General features: G+C 41.0%; 1 protein-coding gene across 1 annotated transcript; it reads left to right on the top strand.

Annotated features, from left to right (window-relative positions):
- The first annotated feature begins 10399 nt into the window (after window positions 1-10399).
- Window positions 10400-13704, top strand: LOC106967495 (tripartite motif-containing protein 75-like). Its single transcript, XM_053216748.1, has 2 exons — window positions 10400-11005; window positions 11581-13704. Exon 2 carries the CDS (start codon window positions 11894-11896, stop codon window positions 13301-13303), a length of 1410 nt encoding a protein of 469 aa, XP_053072723.1. The 5' UTR covers window positions 10400-11005; window positions 11581-11893; the 3' UTR covers window positions 13304-13704.
- Window positions 13705-18274: the final 4570 nt, after the last annotated feature.

Below are 18274 nucleotides of genomic sequence, written 5' to 3'. Positions count from 1 at the left end.
AAGTTAAAATCTGGTCAAGTCTTTTTTTTTTTTTTTTTTTAATATTTTATTTATTTTTGAGATAGAGAGAGACAGACCATGAGCGGGGTATGGGCAGAGAGACAGGGAGACACAGAATGTGAAGCAGGCTCCAGGGTCTGAGCTGTCAGCACAGAGCCCCACGTGGGGCTCAGACTCATCAATTGTGAGATCATGACCTGAGACAAAGTCGGACACTTAAATGACTGAGCCACCCAGGTGCCCCAAAGTTTGGTCAAGTCTTGAATGAAGTTATTGGAATGGAGTGTCCATGCCAATAGTTTCTCCAGTTCTTGCCATACAGAAAAACATGTCTGTATATTCAGAATAAGATTATTTCTGGATAATGGAATTATTTAATTTTTGTGTGTCTGTGTTTAGGTATTTTGAAACTATGATATTATTGTAACAATAGTATTAATATTCCAGATAATATGTGTACATGTTTTCATAACACAGATGAGAAAAACAAGATTTGAGGAAGTTATAAGAAACTTGTCCATGGTTGATAAGCTAATATTTGGCAGGACATGATCGGAATCATGTAGAATGAGAAAAAAATATTGGTTACCTATAGCGAAACATGGACATTCAACAGACAGATTGCAGTGTAAGTCTCTGCAGAGAGTAAGACCACACCGGGAGTAGGTGTGGCCTGATGAGATGACCAGGATATACTCCTCTACATTCTTGGATGGAGAATATTATGAGCAATTATATGCCAATAAAATGGGTAATCTAGAAGCAATGGACAAATTCCTAGAAACATATACACTACCAAAACTGTAACAGGAAGAAATAGAAAATTTGAACAGACCCATAACCAGTAAGGAAATCAAATTAGTCATCAAAAATCTACCAAAAAGCAAGAGTCCAGGGCCAGATGGCTTTAGAGGGGAATTCTACCATTTAACGGAGAGTTAACACCTATTCTCTTGAAACTGTTCCAAAAAAAAGAAACGGAAAGAAAACTTCCAAACTCTTTCTATGAAGCCAGCATTACCTTGATTTCCAAAACCAGACAGAGACCCCACTAAGAAGGAGAACTATAGACCAATTTTCTTGGATGAACATGGATGCAAAAATCCTCAACAAGATATTAGCCAACCGGATCCAACAATACATTAAAAATTTTATTCACCACGACAAAGCGGGATTTACACCTGCGATGCAGGGCTGGCTCAATATCCGCAAAACAATTAATGTGATTCATCACATCAATAAAAGAAAGGACAAGAACCATATGATCCTCTCAATAGATTCAGAGAAAGCATTTGACAAACTACAGCATGCTTTTTTGATAAAAACCCTCAAGAAAGTCGGGATAGAAGGAGCATACCTTGAGATCATAAAAGCCATATATGAAAGACCCAATGCTAATACCACCCTCAATGGGGAAAAACTGAGAGCTTTCCCCCTGTCAGGAACAAGACAGGGATGTCCACTCTCACCACTGTTCTTCAACATAGCATTGGAAGTCTTAGCTTCTGCAATCAGACAACACAAAGAAAGAAAAGGCATCCAAATCAGCCAGGAGGCAGTCAAACTTTCACTCTTCACAGATGACATGATAATCTATATGGAAAACCCAAAAGATTCCACCAAAAACTGCTAGAACTGATCCATGAATTCAGCAAAGTCCCAGGATATAAAATCAATGCACAGAAATCAGTTGCATTCCTATACACCAACAATGAAGTGACAGAAAGAGAAATCAAGGAATCAATCCCATTTACAGTTGCACCAAAAACCATAAAATACCTAGGAATAAATCTAACCAAAGAGGTGAAAAATCTATACACTGAAAACTATAGAAAGCTTATGAAAGAAATTGAAGAAGAGACAACAAAATGGAAAAATATTCCCTGCTCCTGCATAGGAAGAACAAATATTGTTAAAAATGTCGATACTACCCAAAGCAATCTACATATTCAATGTATCTATCAAAGTAACACCAGCATTCTTCACAGAGCTACAACAAATAATCCTAAAATTTTTATGGAGCCAGAAAAGACCCTGAATAGCCAAAGCAATCTTGAAAAAGAAAACCAAAGCAGGAGGTATCACAATCCCAGACTTCAAGCTATACTACAAAGCTATAATCATCAAGACAGTATGGTACTGGCACAAGAGCAGACACTCAGATCAATGGAACAGAATAGAGAACCTGGAAATGGATCCACAAACATATGGCCAACTAATCTTTGACAAAGCAGGAAAGAATATCCAATGGAAGAAGACAGTCAGTCTCTTCAGCAAGTGGTGCTGGGAAAACTGGACAGTGACATTCAGAAGAATGAACCTGGACCACTTTCTTACAACATACACAAAAATAAAGTCAAAATGGATGAAAGACCTAAATGTGAGACAGGAAGCCATCAAAATCCTCAAGGAGGAAGCAGGCAAAACCTCTTTAATCTTGGCCACAGCAACTTCTTACTCAACACGTCTCCAGAGGCAAGGGAAACAAAAACAAAAATGAACTACTGGGACCTCATCAAAATAAAAAGCTTCTGCACAGCAAAGGAAACAATCAGCAAAACTAAAAGGCAACTGACAGAATGGGAGAAGATATTTGCAAATGACATATCAGATAAAGGGTTAGTATCCAAAACTACAAAGAACTTCTCAAACTCAACACCCAAAAAACAAATAATCCAGTGAAGAAATGGGCAAAAGACATGAATAGACACTTCTCCAAAGAAGCCATCCAGATGGCCAACTGACACACAAAAAAATGCTCCACATCACTCATCATCAGGGAAATACAAATCAAAACCACAATGAGATACCACCTTACACCTGTCAGAATGGCTCACATTAACAACTCAGGCAACAACAGATGTTGGCGAGGATGCAGACAAAGAGGATCTCTTTTGCATTGTTGCTGGGAATGCAAGCTGGTGCAGCCACTCTGGAAAACATTATGGAGGTGCCTCAAAAAACTAAAAATAGAACTACCCTATGACCCAGCAATTGCACTACTAGGCATTTATCCATGGGATACAGGTGTGCTGTTTCGAAGGGACACATGCACCCCCATGTTTATAGCAGCACTATCAACAATAGTTGAACTGGAGGGTATTATGCTAAGTGAAATTAGTCAGTCAGAGAAAGACAAAAACCATATGACTTCACGCATATGAGGACTTTAAGAGACAAACAGATGAATATAAGGGAAGAGAAAGAAAAAATAATATAAAAACAGGGAAGGGGACAAAACAGAAGAGACTCATAAATATGGAAAACAAACTGAGGGTTACTGGAGGGGTTGTGGGAGGGGGGATGGGCCAAATGGGTAAGGGGCACTAAGGAATCTACTCCTGAAATCGTCACAGCACTATATGCTAACTAATTTGGATGTAAATTTAAAAAAATAAAAAATTAAATTAAAAACAAATAAAGAAAGAAATACAGTGAAACATGATTTTGGGGACATTCAACAGACAGATTGCAGTGTAAGTCTGTGGAGAGGGTAAGACCATACAGGGAGTAGGTGTGGCCTGAAGAGATGACCAGGATATACTCCTCTACATTCTTTGATGGTCACTGCTTGCCCTTTCTCTCCATTTATTATTTTTTCCCCCAGAAAACATTAAACATTGAATATGTTATACTTTATTAGAATCCCCACATTTATTGTATTGTAATTTTAAGAGTGCATAGAATTGAAAACATTCAAGTTCATCCATAAAACAGGAAACCTCACCTTGCCTAGTATGAAAAACTCCTGAGGGTGAAAACTGTAGATCTGATCATTTTTCTGAATCTATAGGTTGGGCCATAGAACTAAATGCAATTAGCCAACAGGTTGGGAAGGGCAGAATAGAGATGCAATTACCTACCCTCAGAGAGGCAAATTAATCCCCCAAATCTACCTCTACATTTTGTTTCTGTGCTCAGGACTAATTACCTTTAAGAATTATAATCCACCTTTCCTTTTCATATCTCCCTTGGCTCCTCCTACACCCCCCCCCACCCCCACTGAAATTGCTTGCACTAATTCATCAGTGACCTGGTGTCCCAGTCCTGGATACTTTTTCAGTCCCTTTAATGTTGTCTTGAGCCCTGGCCCATGACAGTGCTGACTTCCTCTGACTGCTTCTCAGTCTCTTTGGCAAACAGCTCTTCCTCTACCTGCCCTTTAGGACTCCTTGCTCCCTAAGGTTCTGCTCTTGGCCAGTGCCCTCCGCTTTTCTGCCTCCACAGGACCTACATACAGTCAAACACAAGTTCCCAAAGTCACATACCCTGTTGACAACACTGTGATTCGGAAGAGTATGGGGCTTTAAGGTAACAGGCAACCCAGGGCAGGGTACTCTGGGGTTGCCCAGGAGCATGGACAGAATTTAGGGATATATCTGAAGGGAGGACAACAGGAACTGCTGATGGAGTGGGTGTGAGTAAAGGAACAAGAGAAATCAGAGATGCCTAGTAGGTTTTTGCCTCAGCTATTAGGAGAACAGTGGTTCCCTGGATTAAGATGGAGAGGCCTGGGGGAAGGTCAGGTTCTGGGCAGATAGAAATTAAGAAAATTAAGATTTAACAGAATTTCTTTAAATTAAGAAATTAACAGAAATTAAGATTTCTGTTTTGGGGCTCCTGGGTGGCTCAGTGGGTTAAGCATCTGACTTCAGCTCAGGTCATGATCTCACAGTTCGTGAATTCAAGCCCAGTATTGGGTGAGTTCTAGTCCCTCATTGGGTGAGCTTGAGCCCTGCTTCAGGTAAAAACATGAGCCCCGCTTTGGGTGAGCCCCGCTTCTCTCTCTCTCTCTCTCTCTCTCTCTCTCTCTGCCCTTTGTGGGATTCTTTCTTTCTCTGCTCTTTACTCAATTGCACTCTCCCCCTCCCCCAAAAAGATTTCTGTTTGTATCCATGAATGTGGAGATGCCAGTTTGAAATCCAAGTGAAACCCTCCATTGGGCGGTTGCATACGGGAGACTGATGGTCCAGAAAGAGGCCAACCTGAGAAAAATTTTGAGCTCTCAGCACAAAGGTAGCTTAATTAAAGAGCGATAATAACACCTAAGGAGAAAAATTAAAGAGAAAAAAATGAGGACCCTACAGAAAACTCCTAAAAGTAATACAAACTAACAAATTCTTAAACTCACTAGTAATCAGGGAAAAGAGAGTTAAACCAACATCGATTTCTCCTATTAGATTAACAAAACTGAAAATGACCCTTAATAACCAGTTGGCAAGGATTGTGAGGGAAATGACACACTATCAGTGGAAATGTTAATAGATGCAGGCTTCCTTTTTACACTTTAAAAACAATTAAGACATAGGAGGAGGATGAAATAAACTTGATTTTTTTTTAAACAGCATATTTCGATTTTGTAAGTAAGTTGTTCAAGTATATCATTTTGTATGCATATAATATTGCTACCAGAGAGAATTCCCTTTTTTCCCCTCTCTTTTTGAGAAACTGGATTTCATCTTGTTCTTCAGTCAGACCACCTTATCATCATTTTATGCAAGACCACACTTTATTGTTTTTAAATATCTCCCTTCATTCTTGTTCTCCACTCCTGTTCTCTCTTCCTCCATTCAGTACCTCCTTGAATGCATTTCATTTTCTTTAAAGACTGGATGCATTTTTGTAAGATTATAAAGTACTGCTTTGTGGGTCTAAGTCTGTTTAATTTGGGGCGCCTGGGTGGCCCAGTTGATTAAACGTCTGAGTTCGGCTCAGGTCATGACCTTGTGGCTCATGGGTTTGAGCCCCACATCTGGCTCTGTGCTGACTGCTCAGAGCCTGGAGCCTGCTTTGGATTCTGTGTCTCCCTCTCTCTCTGCCCCTTCCCTGATCGAGTGCTCTCTCTCTCTCTCTCTCAAAAATAAATAAAAAACATTAAAAAAGTTAAGTCTGCTTAATTTACCGATATGTTCATTTGATCCACATGTACTGTATAGGAATTCATTTAATTTATGTTGGACTTTGCTTTTTAGTTCCTGCTCTTCACTTAAAAACAGTATTCGTTATGTGCTTTTACAGTGCTACATGAATGGTATTAATACTTTATTTTTTGTCTACAATCTTCCACTATTCACCAATAATAATAGATTTTTTTTAGTGATTTATCTCTTATCAGGTTAGCTGAAGAATATTATGTGTGTATAGTATTATTTACTATGGGACTCTGCTATACATTATACTGGATTCACATGAATACAAAAAATATTTTCAGGTGTAAAACCTTTTTATCCTCAGTTAAATCTTTTAAAAATCTTGTTACAAGCTTTAAAATTTAAAGCTTATACAAAGTAGAGAGAATGGGAAATGAACCTCCATGCGACAATCACCCAAAGTCTTACAACTTAAGAATCACTTCAGAATTATGTTATATCTCTGTCTATATCTCAAAACAAGAGGACAGATTATTTCTCAATAATTTTCTAATAAAACTAGTTTGTACATTGAACCAATGCTTGCTTCATATTGGCACCTTCAGTGTTAACCTTCTGTAAGGAAGATCTTTCAGCAGGCAACCCAGCTGGGCAGGTTCTGGGTTGAAATCTCTTTTTGACACTTTGAAAGTCATAAAAATGCAAACAATAAAAGAAATTGCCTGGGCGCCTGGCTGGCTCAGTCCATGGAGCATGGAGCAGGAGACTCTTGATCTTGGGGTTGTGACTTCAGGCCCTACATTGGGCATAGAGCTTACTTTAAAAAATGAACGAATGAATGAATGAATGAAACTGCCCTACATTGTTATTATGGAGAAGACTCTAAAATTCTTAGGCCAAAGACACTTAAGGGCTTATTGTAATTATAGGACGACCCCCCTTCTCTCTTTCACGCCCCTCCCACTTAGAGGAGGAGCCAGGTTTGCTGGGTGGAGTCATCTCAGCTGGTCCCTCCCATTTATAATGTGGATTTCCCTGCAGATTGTGCCTCCCTGCGCAAATAAAGGGACCTTAGCAGAGGCTCCAGGTAAGCTGGGAGAGGGAGGATGTGGGTGCGGGAGACTGGAGCGGTAGGATCCGTGGCCTCTGGAGTTAAGCGCTCAGTGCCCCGTGAGAGACTATGCTTGGAGAGACCATGCTTGGAGAGACCATACCTCATCAGGAATTGTAAACTCTGGGTTTGGCTTATTTCAAAACACATCCCTTGTAACATGGTTCCCGGTCTCTCAAAGAGCCTTAAGAACCGCCTGAAATGTTTACTAAACTCACAGATAGCCAGATCCCACCCTGCCCTAAAGGGGAAGTAATATCTGTTTCAAAGCCCTGGGAGGGGCTGGTCTGAGGTTGAAGTGGAATTTCCTTATAGGATGTCTCAGAAATGGTTTGCGGTGGGGCGAGTGGAGGGATAAGAGCTATGGGTCCCTGTACCCCTGATTCCAGGCCCTGCATGGCCTTCTTCTTACTTAGTTTAACCATTCTGCCTTCTTACAGAGGGCAGATTAAGTTTCAGTGAGGTTAAGTAGTTTACCCAAAGCCACCGAGCTTGTAAGGGAGCAACAGGAATCTAATTCGACAAGTGTTTAATGGGTTCCTGAGCTGAGTGCTTAAGGATCAATTATAAGAAATCAAAGTATACTCTTGGTGGTTAGTGTGGAAGACAGAGCTTGACCTCAAAACACAACAGTAATTAAGGTTTACGGAGGGAAGGTGTCTACTACTGAACCTTGAACTAGGATATTGAGATCAGGGGGGATGTTTGAGATCTGAAGGGAGAGGAGGAACTAAGAAAAGGACACTGACCGATGGACCAGAGCTCTGCTGGACTTCAGGTCAGCAGTGTTCCAATGTCCTCTGGCCACAGGGAGGTCAGCCTGGAGAAAGTGAAGGAAGAACTGGGGCTGAAGCCAGCTTGGGGGCTGGGTGCCAGACAAAGGCCCCGACCATGAGGGGTCTTGGGAGCGCAGTGAAGGATTTGGGGGAGACTGGGCACTTTCTAAATCCTGTACCTGTGTAAGCAGAGGCAGGAATGGCGGGGGCCTGGTAGCCGCTGGTCCCGGGTCATCCTGGAGAGTCCACAAGTCTGAAACTCAAACCACTGTAAAACAAGTTTTTGATAAATTTGGTGCAAAATGTATTTGGTAAAAAAACTTCACCTGACACAAAGCTTTTTGTATCCTATAAAGGATAGCTTTAATTATCTCACTTGCTTTAAATACACATGAATTTTGCATAAATATTACAGTGTTTAATTAGGAAGTGTTTCCCCAGACTCTTGGGGATGTTCACATTATACTTGATGTATGTACTATATTCTTTTTCTAAAATATAACATGCCAAATATAGTAGTAGTCCAGTGGTCTCAGGGGAAGAGAATGCCGGGACTGGAGTGAGGGATTAGTTGAGAAAGTGCGAAGTCCCCTGCTTCCTTCGGTCTATAATGAATTGTTTGCATCTTTCTACATCAATACATTTAGTACTACCACCTTTCTTTTAAAAAAAAAAAAATTTTTTTTTAATGTTTATTTATTTTTGAGACAGGGAGAGACAGAGCATGAACGGAAGAGGGTCAGAGAGAGAGGGAGACACAGAATCTGAAACAGGCTCCAGGCTCTGAGCTGTCAGCACAGAGCCCGAAGCGGGGCTTGAACTCATGGACCGCGAGATCATGACCTGAGCCGAAGTTGGACGCTTAACCGACTGAGCCACCCAGGCGCCCCACCACCTTTCTTTAAAATCTGCTTGCTGGGCGCCTGGGTGGCTCAGTCGTTAAACGTCTGACTTCGGCTCAGGTCATGATCTCATGGTTTCGAAGTTCAAGTCCCATATCGGGTGAGCTCTTCGCGGCACTTCTGGTGAGCCTCGCTTCTCTCTCTCTCTCTCTGCACCTCCTGAGATTCTCCGCCCCTCAATCGCTTGCCCCCCTCTCAAAAAATAAAATAAAATCTGCACGTAAGTCTCTTCAAAAGAATGTATGTGACATGCACGTGATGTAGTTTATTCAGCCAATACCGACAGTAGAGATTTCTAATGTTTCCACTTGTTTGAAGTTCAAATCAGTGCTCAAGAGAACATCTTTGTATGTATTTGGATATTTGTTCACATTATATGTGTGTTAAAAAAAAAAAAAAACCACTCAACTGAGTAAATTTTAAAGATCTCAAATCTAACAGAGAAGAACTCTGAGGTGCTGTACAAAATGAAAAAATTATAGGCAGAAGGGAGCCGGAACAAGGAAATTATACAGGCAAAAAAAGCAAAGTGAGTTTCCTTTAGAGGATAGCAAGGGTCTATCAGGCAGATCAACTAGGCCTGATCAGGTGACTCCTGATGGAAAGACTCCATTTCTGGGAGAGTTAAGTCTTGGTGACATGGGGCTTACCCCATTTTGGACCCATTTTTTTGTTTTTAACATGTGATTTTTGGAATTAGTATCAGTGGAATTAGTAGGGCAAAGCAGAGTTTTTAAATCTTTAATGGATATTTCAGCATTGGTTTCTAAAAATAAAAGGTTTCTACTTCACCAGTCTACAGTGTTGGAAACTCTACCTCCCAAAGCCAAAACAGGGTATTATTCTTTTCAATTTTACCAATACAATAAGCATAGTTAAAGGGGAAAGTTCTTTTTCAGTTTGTAATTCTTAAGTTATTAATAAGTTTCTGTGTTTTCCATAACTTGTTTTTATGCTTCTTTTTCTGCACTGGGAGTTCAGGTTTTTAAAATTTGTTTTACTTATTTTGTAGGTACTCTTTGTTCAGAGATAGGATTTAATTAGTAAATACCAAAAATATTTTTCCTTTTTTTCTCCTTTTTATAAATTTGTATGTCTAGATGTTATTTCCTGGCTCTCACTACGCAACAGCCTGTCCAGAAGCACATTGAGCTGTTGAAGGGGAGCAGAATTTGCCACCCCAAAATAAGCTCTTCTGCATAAGGATTATTTCAAGCTGATTATTTTTCAAAGAGTGCAAATTCCGGATAATGTTTGAAAATAGAAGTTGCCCTTTTGTGAGGGTAATTTACATTCATAAAAGAAATATCCATTTGTAAGGGTTTCTTTGCACTCTGTATCCGCAAGAGGGGGATGACTAAATCTCTAGAAACCCTTATCTTTGAAGAAGGCAGGGACTCAAATCTGCAAAACAACCTTACTCTTGTTTACTCTGCTTTGCCAAATAATCTCCTCAAACTGCTCCCCTCCCTTGCATCTATCTTTTGTCTTTAGCTGGAGATGGTATTTAAAATGGTGGCTTGGGGCGCCTGGGTGGCGCAGTCGGTTGAGCGTCCGACTTCAGCCAGGTCACGATCTCGCGGTCCGTGAGTTCGAGCCCCGCGTCGGGCTCTGGGCTGATGGCTCAGAGCCTGGAGCCTGTTTCCGATTCTGTGTCTCCCTCTCTCTCTGCCCCTCACCCGTTCATGCTCTGTCTCTCTCTGTCCCAAAAATAAATAAACGTTGAAAAAAAACATTTAAAATGGTGGCTTGGGCCATTTTGGGGAGTTACTCCACTTTTCATGGGTATCTCCATTGTATACGGAGGTATACATATTATAAAACATATATTTTTTCTTGTTAATATATCTTTTTATAACCGGGGAGGCTCAGTCAAGAGCCTAGGAAGATAGAGGGAAAATTATATTTCCTCCCCTGTACCTTAGAGGAGCAAGGATGAGAAAAGCAATCCAAATATGGTAAACGTGAATTCTGAGCCATCAGAAAAACTGTGTTTTAAGCTTCAAAATTGAGGAGGTTTCCTTAAGTTCTGTACTCTCATAAGACAAAAGTTTATAGTGATATTATAATTATTCTTAATTCTAAGAGTTTGGGATTGTAGGGGAGGAAAAATTTTCCCTTCTGTCCTGTTAGGTTCTATAGCTAGTTTAAGAATTAAGTTGAGATAGAAGAGATGAATAAGAAAAAACTTTAATAACCTATTTATGCAAAGGAATCTCACAAAGATATGAGACTCAAACGACGACCCAGACAGACCAGATGATTGAGACTTCCATGCCATCCAGAGCTCAGGAAAGAGCCAGAAGTCTGGAACATTTGCAGTTGAGGGAGGCAATTCCCAGAAAGGTGAGTAGAAAAAAGTCTGGTAAACAAAGGTTCTTATGTTCTGCAGGTAAGTCTCTTAGGTGAAAAAGTTCTTTCAGGTAATAGCTCTTTTTGCACTAGTCCCCCTTTATAATGTAAATTTGCTTTATAATTGCAAATCCCGCCCTCTCCACAAAAGGGGAAATTACTTTTTTAAGGCAGTTAAGATGGAGGTAAAGGGCTTTTCCTGCTGGGGCTCGAATGCCTTCCTCAAAATAATTCACATTACTAATGGCCTATTTTCAGGTTGCACGTGCTGAACCCCTTCAAGATGTAAAATGAATTCCTCCAAGTTACATGGATAGGTGTCTTAATTTCGCTGTGCTACATCTATCCGTCCCAGAGCCCATGCCCTTTCCACAGCCCACATTGGGGTGAATGGGAGGTAGATGAGATGTAGGGGTTGTGGTACCAAGTAGGTAGAAATAGATGGAGCATCATAATAAAGGCATGGAAATAAAAGATTGGGGTTAGAAGAGGGTAATCTGACTGGAATTTGGTAATGGGTAGGACCACCTGAAACAAACCCAGAGTTTTTATTTTGTTTGTTTTTTAAGGAAGTTATACCTCATCTGCAAGTAATTCATGATTCGAGGAAACAATTGTTCTCCTGGCTAAGAAAGCTGCTTCGCTTGGCTTTCTTTTCTCTGTTTCCAAAGGCTGGAGAGGAGTTGTCTAGTTGAGTTGTGACTGGTTGCAGGCTGTGGGAAGGGCTCTCCTTGGCAGCTGGAATCAAAGGCCTGAAGATTCACAGGACTTTAGCAGCGGCCAGCAAAGTGAGGACTGAGATTTTACAGTGTATCCACTTCTCACTGGAGCCCAAGCTCCTGAAGAAAACCCACCTCAGTCCAGTCTCTCATTCACAGCCCAATGGCAGTGTCGTCAGCCCTGGCAGGGCTCCAGGCTGAAGCCAACTGCCCCATCTGTCTGGACTACCTGAGAGACCCTGTCACCACCGAATGTGGGCACAACTTCTGTCGCTGCTGCATCCAGCAATCCTGGGCTGATCTCAGCGACAGGTTCCCTTGCCCCGTCTGCCGTCACTCATGTCGAGAGACGCACTTGAGGAGCAACACCCAGCTGGGAAGGGTGATTGACATTGCCAAGCTCCTCCACATCAGCAGGAGCAAGAGGAAGAGGCGGGACGAGAGGCATCTGTGCGAGAAGCACAACCGGGTCCTGACCCTCTTCTGTGAGGAGGACCTACAGGTGTTGTGTCCCGCGTGCGTGCGGCCCCCTGACCACCAGGGCCACTGGGTGAGGCCCGTGGAGGAGGCCGCCTCTCACCACAGACAAAGGCTCAGCAGTTACATCGAGCCCCTGAAGAAGCAGGTGGCTGATATTCACAAATTAATAAGCATTCAAAGCAAAAAACCCTTAGAGCTGAAAGAGAAGGTGGAAAACCAAAAGCTGGAACTACTCTCTGAATTCGAGTGCCTGAAGCAATTTCTGGATCGTGATCAAGCAGCAGTTCTGTCGAGGCTGGCCGAAGAGGAGAAGGACATTCAGCAGAAACTGAGTGCAAACATAACTGCATTTTCAAACTACGTTTCCACCCTCAAAGGTCTGCTGAGTAAAGTAGTAGAGAACAGTGTGCTGTCTGAGGTAGAATTGCTATCACAGATTAAACATTTCTATAAGAAGTCTGAGGATGAGATCAGCCCAACAATTTTTTCAATCCAGTTAAGAAGAGAAGGTTGCAGTTTTCCTCCCCAGTACTCTGCTTTGCAGAAAATTATTAAAAAATTTGGAGTGGACGTGATCCTAGACCCTGAGACGGCACACCCTAACTTGATTGTCTCCGAGGATAAAAAAGATGTGAGATTTGCAAAGAGAAAACAAAACGTTCCTTACTTTCCAAAAAGATTTACAACCAACACAGTCGTCCTGGGTTTTCCATATTTTTATTCCGGCAGGCATTTCTGGGAGGTTGAAGTGGGAGACAAGTCTGAATGGGCTGTTGGGATTTGCAGAGACTCGCTTCCCACAAAGGCCAGGAGATCTCTGTCAGCCTGGCAGGGATGCTGGAGGCTTCAGCTGCAGGGGGATCGATATAATGCGGTGGGAGCTGTTCCAACACTGCTACTGTTAGACGTGAAACCCAGAGGCATTGGCATTTTCTTGGACTATGAGCTGGGTGAGATCTCATTTTATAACATAACTGAGAAATCTCACATCTATACTTTCACTGACACTTTTACTAGACCGCTTAGGCCTTATTTCTATGTAGGACCCGATTCAAAGCCTCTCAGAATCTGTACAGGAACAGATTGTGAATGAAAACTCCCTGGACCATCGTAATAGTTGTTTTGTTTTAAAGAATGGAAGGTGGGGGCGCTCGGGTAGCTCAGTTGGTTAAGCGTCTGACTTCTGCTCAGGACATGATCTCACGGTTTGTGGGTTTGAGCCCTGTGTTGGGCCCTGTGCTGACAGCTCGGAGCCTGGAGCTGGTTTTAATTTTTTTTTTTAACGTTTATTTATTTTTGAGACAGAGAGAGGCAGAGCATGAACGGGGGAGGGTCAGAGAGAGGGAGACACAGAATCCGAAACAGGCTCCAGGCTCTGAGCTGTCAGCACAGAGCCCGACGCAGGGCTCGAACTCACGGACCATAAGATCATGACCTGAGCTGAAGTCGGACGCTCAACCAACTGAGCCACCCAGGCGCCCCTGGAGCTGGTTTTAAATTTTTTTTTTTTCAACGTTTATTTATTTTTGGGACAGAGAGAGACAGAGCATGAACGGGGGAGGGGCAGAGAGAGAGGGAGACACAGAATCGGAAGCAGGCTCCAGGCTCTGAGCCATCATGGAGCTGGTTTTAGATTGTGTCTCCCTCTTGCTCTCTGCCCCTCTCCTGCTTGTGCTCTGTCTCTCAAAAATAAATACACATTAAAAAAGAATTGGAAGGTGGGCAGGCTCTTGTATTAATTAACATGCCAGTAAAGTGAAACCCTCCTCCACACACCCCCGCTCCCCGTCATCTCCCAGTTTTTTCTTTGTTTCGTCCAAGAAGAAAGCTTTGTTTCCACAATTCTCTAGAAAACAGTGCTAGTAATGCCTCTCTCCAGGAATGTTGAAGGGGTTTTCTGGGTGTGAGGGTGGATTAAGTTGGTCAGAAAGTGCAGATGGAGTGTGCAAGGGATTGACCAAAACAACTGGTCAGCTTCGCCTCAGCTCTATCAAAGTTGTGTCATTAAAACATTGTGCTATTCTTGCCATGTACAAGTTGTGTACTAGGCAGAGCAAACTGTAACCTTGGTTTTCCTAAAGGGCACAATTGAAAGGGATGGGGCAGACATCAGAGGGAGTGGCAGGCCGTTTTTTCCTTTACCCCAAGGGGGCCAGCTACTGGCAGCACTCACCACATCTGCCTTTTTAGAAACCCTCTACATAGTTTTCATTTCATCCTAAATTCTTTGTTATTATGCATTGTATTTTATAGCATGGTGACTCACAGCATTGTAGAAAATTGGAAAGTCTTATTAGTAACAGACATTGCAGTTTAGAAACCATGTCAGAGAATATAAGATGAATCACCAAGTAGTAAAAACTATTCGGGCGTGATGGCAGATCTATTTTTATTCAGCATTTTCTTAGTAGTATAGCTAACATTTAGCAAGTCCTATGTCCCAGGAGTTACAGTATTTTCAAAGCAAATACTAAGTGGAAGGCACTAGGCTGTTAAAACAAGTGTACATGTTTAACCCTGGACACTGCACTGACTTCACCAGAAGGACCTAGGTTCTGTTCATTTTCTATGATGTACTTTAATTTGCAAAATGTAGTACTTATTTTGCATGAAGGTGAGACTATATAGTTATGTGCATATGCTCCAAAGTTAACTTTAATATCTTTCCCTATTTTGAATAGAACTTTATATCTTAGCCTCTTATTTCCATCTTCATATTGATGTCATTTCCCTTTGTTTTTCTCTTCCACCAAAAATCTTTATATTTTTGAAGAAAATAGATACGGTCAATGTGTGGGTCATTTTTTTGGAGTCTGATTTGTTGAACAACTGAGAAAGATATACTAACTCAGTGACGGAAGTGTGAATATAGTGTGTTAGGTGACATCAGGGACCTATTTATTTTGTTAGATGTGATACAATTATGATTCAGGAAATGTCTTTATTCTTAGAAATTACTAGTGAAATATATAAGGGTGCAATTTTGTTTTTATGATTTCTACTAAAGAACTCCAGCCAAAAAAGGTGGGGGGGCAGGGAGGACACAGCAATAAATGAAGCTAAGTGACAAAATGCTGATAATTCTGGAATCTTGGTGATAGTATATGGACATTCGGTTTATATACTCATCAAGATAGAAAGCTTCTGAACAGAAACAACAAAACTAAAAGGCAACTGACTGAATGGAAGAAGATAATGGCAAAAGATATTGGATAAGTTAGTATCCAAAATCTATGAAGAACTTACCAAACTCAACACCCAAAAAACAAATAATTCAGTGAAGAAGTTATTCAAAGGATACAGAAATGCTGATTCGAAGGGACACATGCACCCCAATGTTTATATCAGTGTTACCAACAATAGACTATGGAAAGATCCCAAATGTCCATCAATATAGACCATGGAATGCTACTCGGTGATCAAAAAGAATGAAATATGGCCATTTGCAACAACATGGATGGAACTATGCTAAGCAAAATAAGTCAAGCAGAGAAAGATAAATATAATTTCACACCTATGTGGAATTTAAGAAACAACAGATGAACAGGGGAAAGGAAAGAAGATAAAAATGAAGAGGGAGGCAAACCATAAGAGACTTTAAAAAATTTTTTTAATGTTTATTTTTGACAGAGAGAGAGAGAGAGATTATGAGTGGGGCAGGGGCAGAGAGAGGGAGACACAATCTGAAGCAGGCTCCAGGCTCTGAGCTATCAGCACAGAGCTGGACATAAGAGACTCTTAAATACAGAGAACAAACAGGGTTGCCGGAGGGTGGTGGCTAGGGGGATGGGCTAAATGGGTGATGGGTATTAAGGAGGGCACTTGTTGGGATGAGCACTGGGTGTTGAATCACTGGGTTCTACTCCTAAAACCAATACTATACTGTACATTAGTTCACTTGAATTTAAATAAATTTTTAAAAATAAATAAAAATTAGCAAGGGTGTTTCCTTTTGTCTTTGTGCTCCAAAGTAAGGTTTCTGCATGGACTCACTCTGCCATCTCTACCTGAAGTTTGAATGGGTGCGTTTACAGTTGAATGAACACATTTATCTCTCCTATCTTATCTAAAATAGGTTTATATTGATTTTGGCTAGTTCCACATTTCTTGAGTTTTGAGAAGCTAGCTGTTATTGAACTACAAATATTAACTATCCATTTCCTTACAATTGAGTGCAGATTGGATGTCCTTTGAGCAGTTACTAGGTGGGCTCTCTATTGGCTTTACGTATTTTTTTTTTTACTGTAATAGTATAACAAGATGCTTTGCCTCTTCTATTGTCTGTTGCCTCGTTACATTATATGAATTATGATAAACTTCAGGATTACACTTCACCTTCCTTTAGTGTCAAATGGACTTTTTTTGACAACTGTTTTTGATAAATTCCCTGTTAATACAACATGGTTGCTCTAATAAAAAAAAGAAAAATAGCCATATACAGATTATTGGTGTGACCCTTTCCCCTATTCCCTTAACAATACAGGCACACACACATACCCACATACCCTTCCTATTAACAACGTTAACATTTTGTGTATACCTGTACTGATTTCTTGGCATGCATAAATCAGTATATATTAAGGACTTTTTATGTGCACTAATTTTTTAAAATATATTTTTTAAAGTTTATTTTGAGAGCGAGAGAGCGCAAGCAGGGGAGGGGCAGAGAGAGGGATAGAGAATCCCAAGCAGATTTCGCACTATTAGCACAGAGCTCAATGCGGGGCTGGATCTCAGCAACTGAGATCATGACCTGAGTCCATATCTGGAGGTGGATGCTTAAGTGACTGAGCCACCAAGGCACCCTTGCCCCCCCCCCCTCCCTTTTTGTTTCTGGTGCAAAAAGGTGATTTTATTCAAGCACAGAGACAGGACACAGGACCTGTGGGCAGAAAGAACTGTGAACTAACTTTTTAAATCAATTATTCCATATTTATGTATTTTATTTTTTTTTAAGTTTATTTATTTAAATAGTGTCTACAGTCAACATGGGGCTCAAACTCACAACCCCGAGATCAAGAGTCACATACATGCTCTTCCAACTGAACCAGCCAGGCCACCCCTATGTGAACTAATTTGTAATAAGGCCAATATATTAGGGACAGCAAGAATGGAAGAAAGGAGCTTTGTAGGTAACTTAAGGATTTAAGAACAATGGGAGGCCATGGAGAGGTTTGAAGCGGGAAACTGAATATGATCAGATTTCTATCTCACTGGCTATGTCACTCTGACATTCAGATTTTTGGTTTGAGCTGGGGATCTAAATTTAGGAGTCCTCAGTAAATGCTTAGAAACTGAAGCACTGAAAGCAGATAAAACTTAGAGAAAGAATGCAGGGTGAAAGTCACAAAATTCATAGGACTAGCTGAGAAGGGGACTATCTAGAAAGATTATTTTCCCTCCCCTACAAGGGTAGAGGGGTCCTGAGATTAAAAAGTGAGACAACTACCTCCAAGTTTAGAAGGAAAGAGAATGGAATACAGACCACAAGAGGAATATTTGGTCTTTGACCTAGAGAGGTTAACTCCTTGGCTTAAAAAAGTAAAGAGGATGGATGGGATGAGATTTTGGGTCTACTGAATTCATTATAGAGGTTTAGGGATTTCCCATCTGACAGGCTCTACTTTTTAATCTATATATTTACATTTTTACCTACATATTCATTAGATTTGTTTTCTTGGTCTAAATTACTACAAAAAATATTAAAAATTTTGTGGGTTCTGGTTTCAAGTCATGTTTAGAAAGTCATGCCTATATCAAGTTTGTAAAAATGGTCTCCAATGTTCTTTTATATCTTTATATTAAGGTTAATTTTATATGTCAACTTGACTGGACAGGGGGTACCCAGTTTAAACCTTTCCGCGTGTGTCTTTGAGGGTGTTTCCAGATGAGATTAGCATTTGAATCAGTGGATACAAGTAGACTGCCCTTCGCTTTGTGGGTGGGCATCACCCAGTCTGTTGAGGGCTTCAATAGACTAAAGGAGGAGGAAGGAGGACTTCACTCCTATTTTTCTGTGCTTGAGCTGCCACATCTCATCTACCTAGGATTCAGGCTAAATCAC

Source organism: Acinonyx jubatus, chromosome B1 (genome assembly GCF_027475565.1).
Source record: "Acinonyx jubatus isolate Ajub_Pintada_27869175 chromosome B1, VMU_Ajub_asm_v1.0, whole genome shotgun sequence".
Lineage (NCBI taxonomy): Eukaryota > Metazoa > Chordata > Mammalia > Carnivora > Felidae > Acinonyx > Acinonyx jubatus.
Note: the sequence above shows the minus strand (reverse complement) of the source record. Positions and strands in the feature narration are given on the sequence as shown.

Excerpts from the sequence above, each read along its gene's own strand:
- LOC106967495 (XM_053216748.1), top strand. The coding sequence starts at position 11,894 with ATGGCAGTGTCGTCAGCCCTGGCAGGGCTCCAGGCTGAAGCCAACTGC.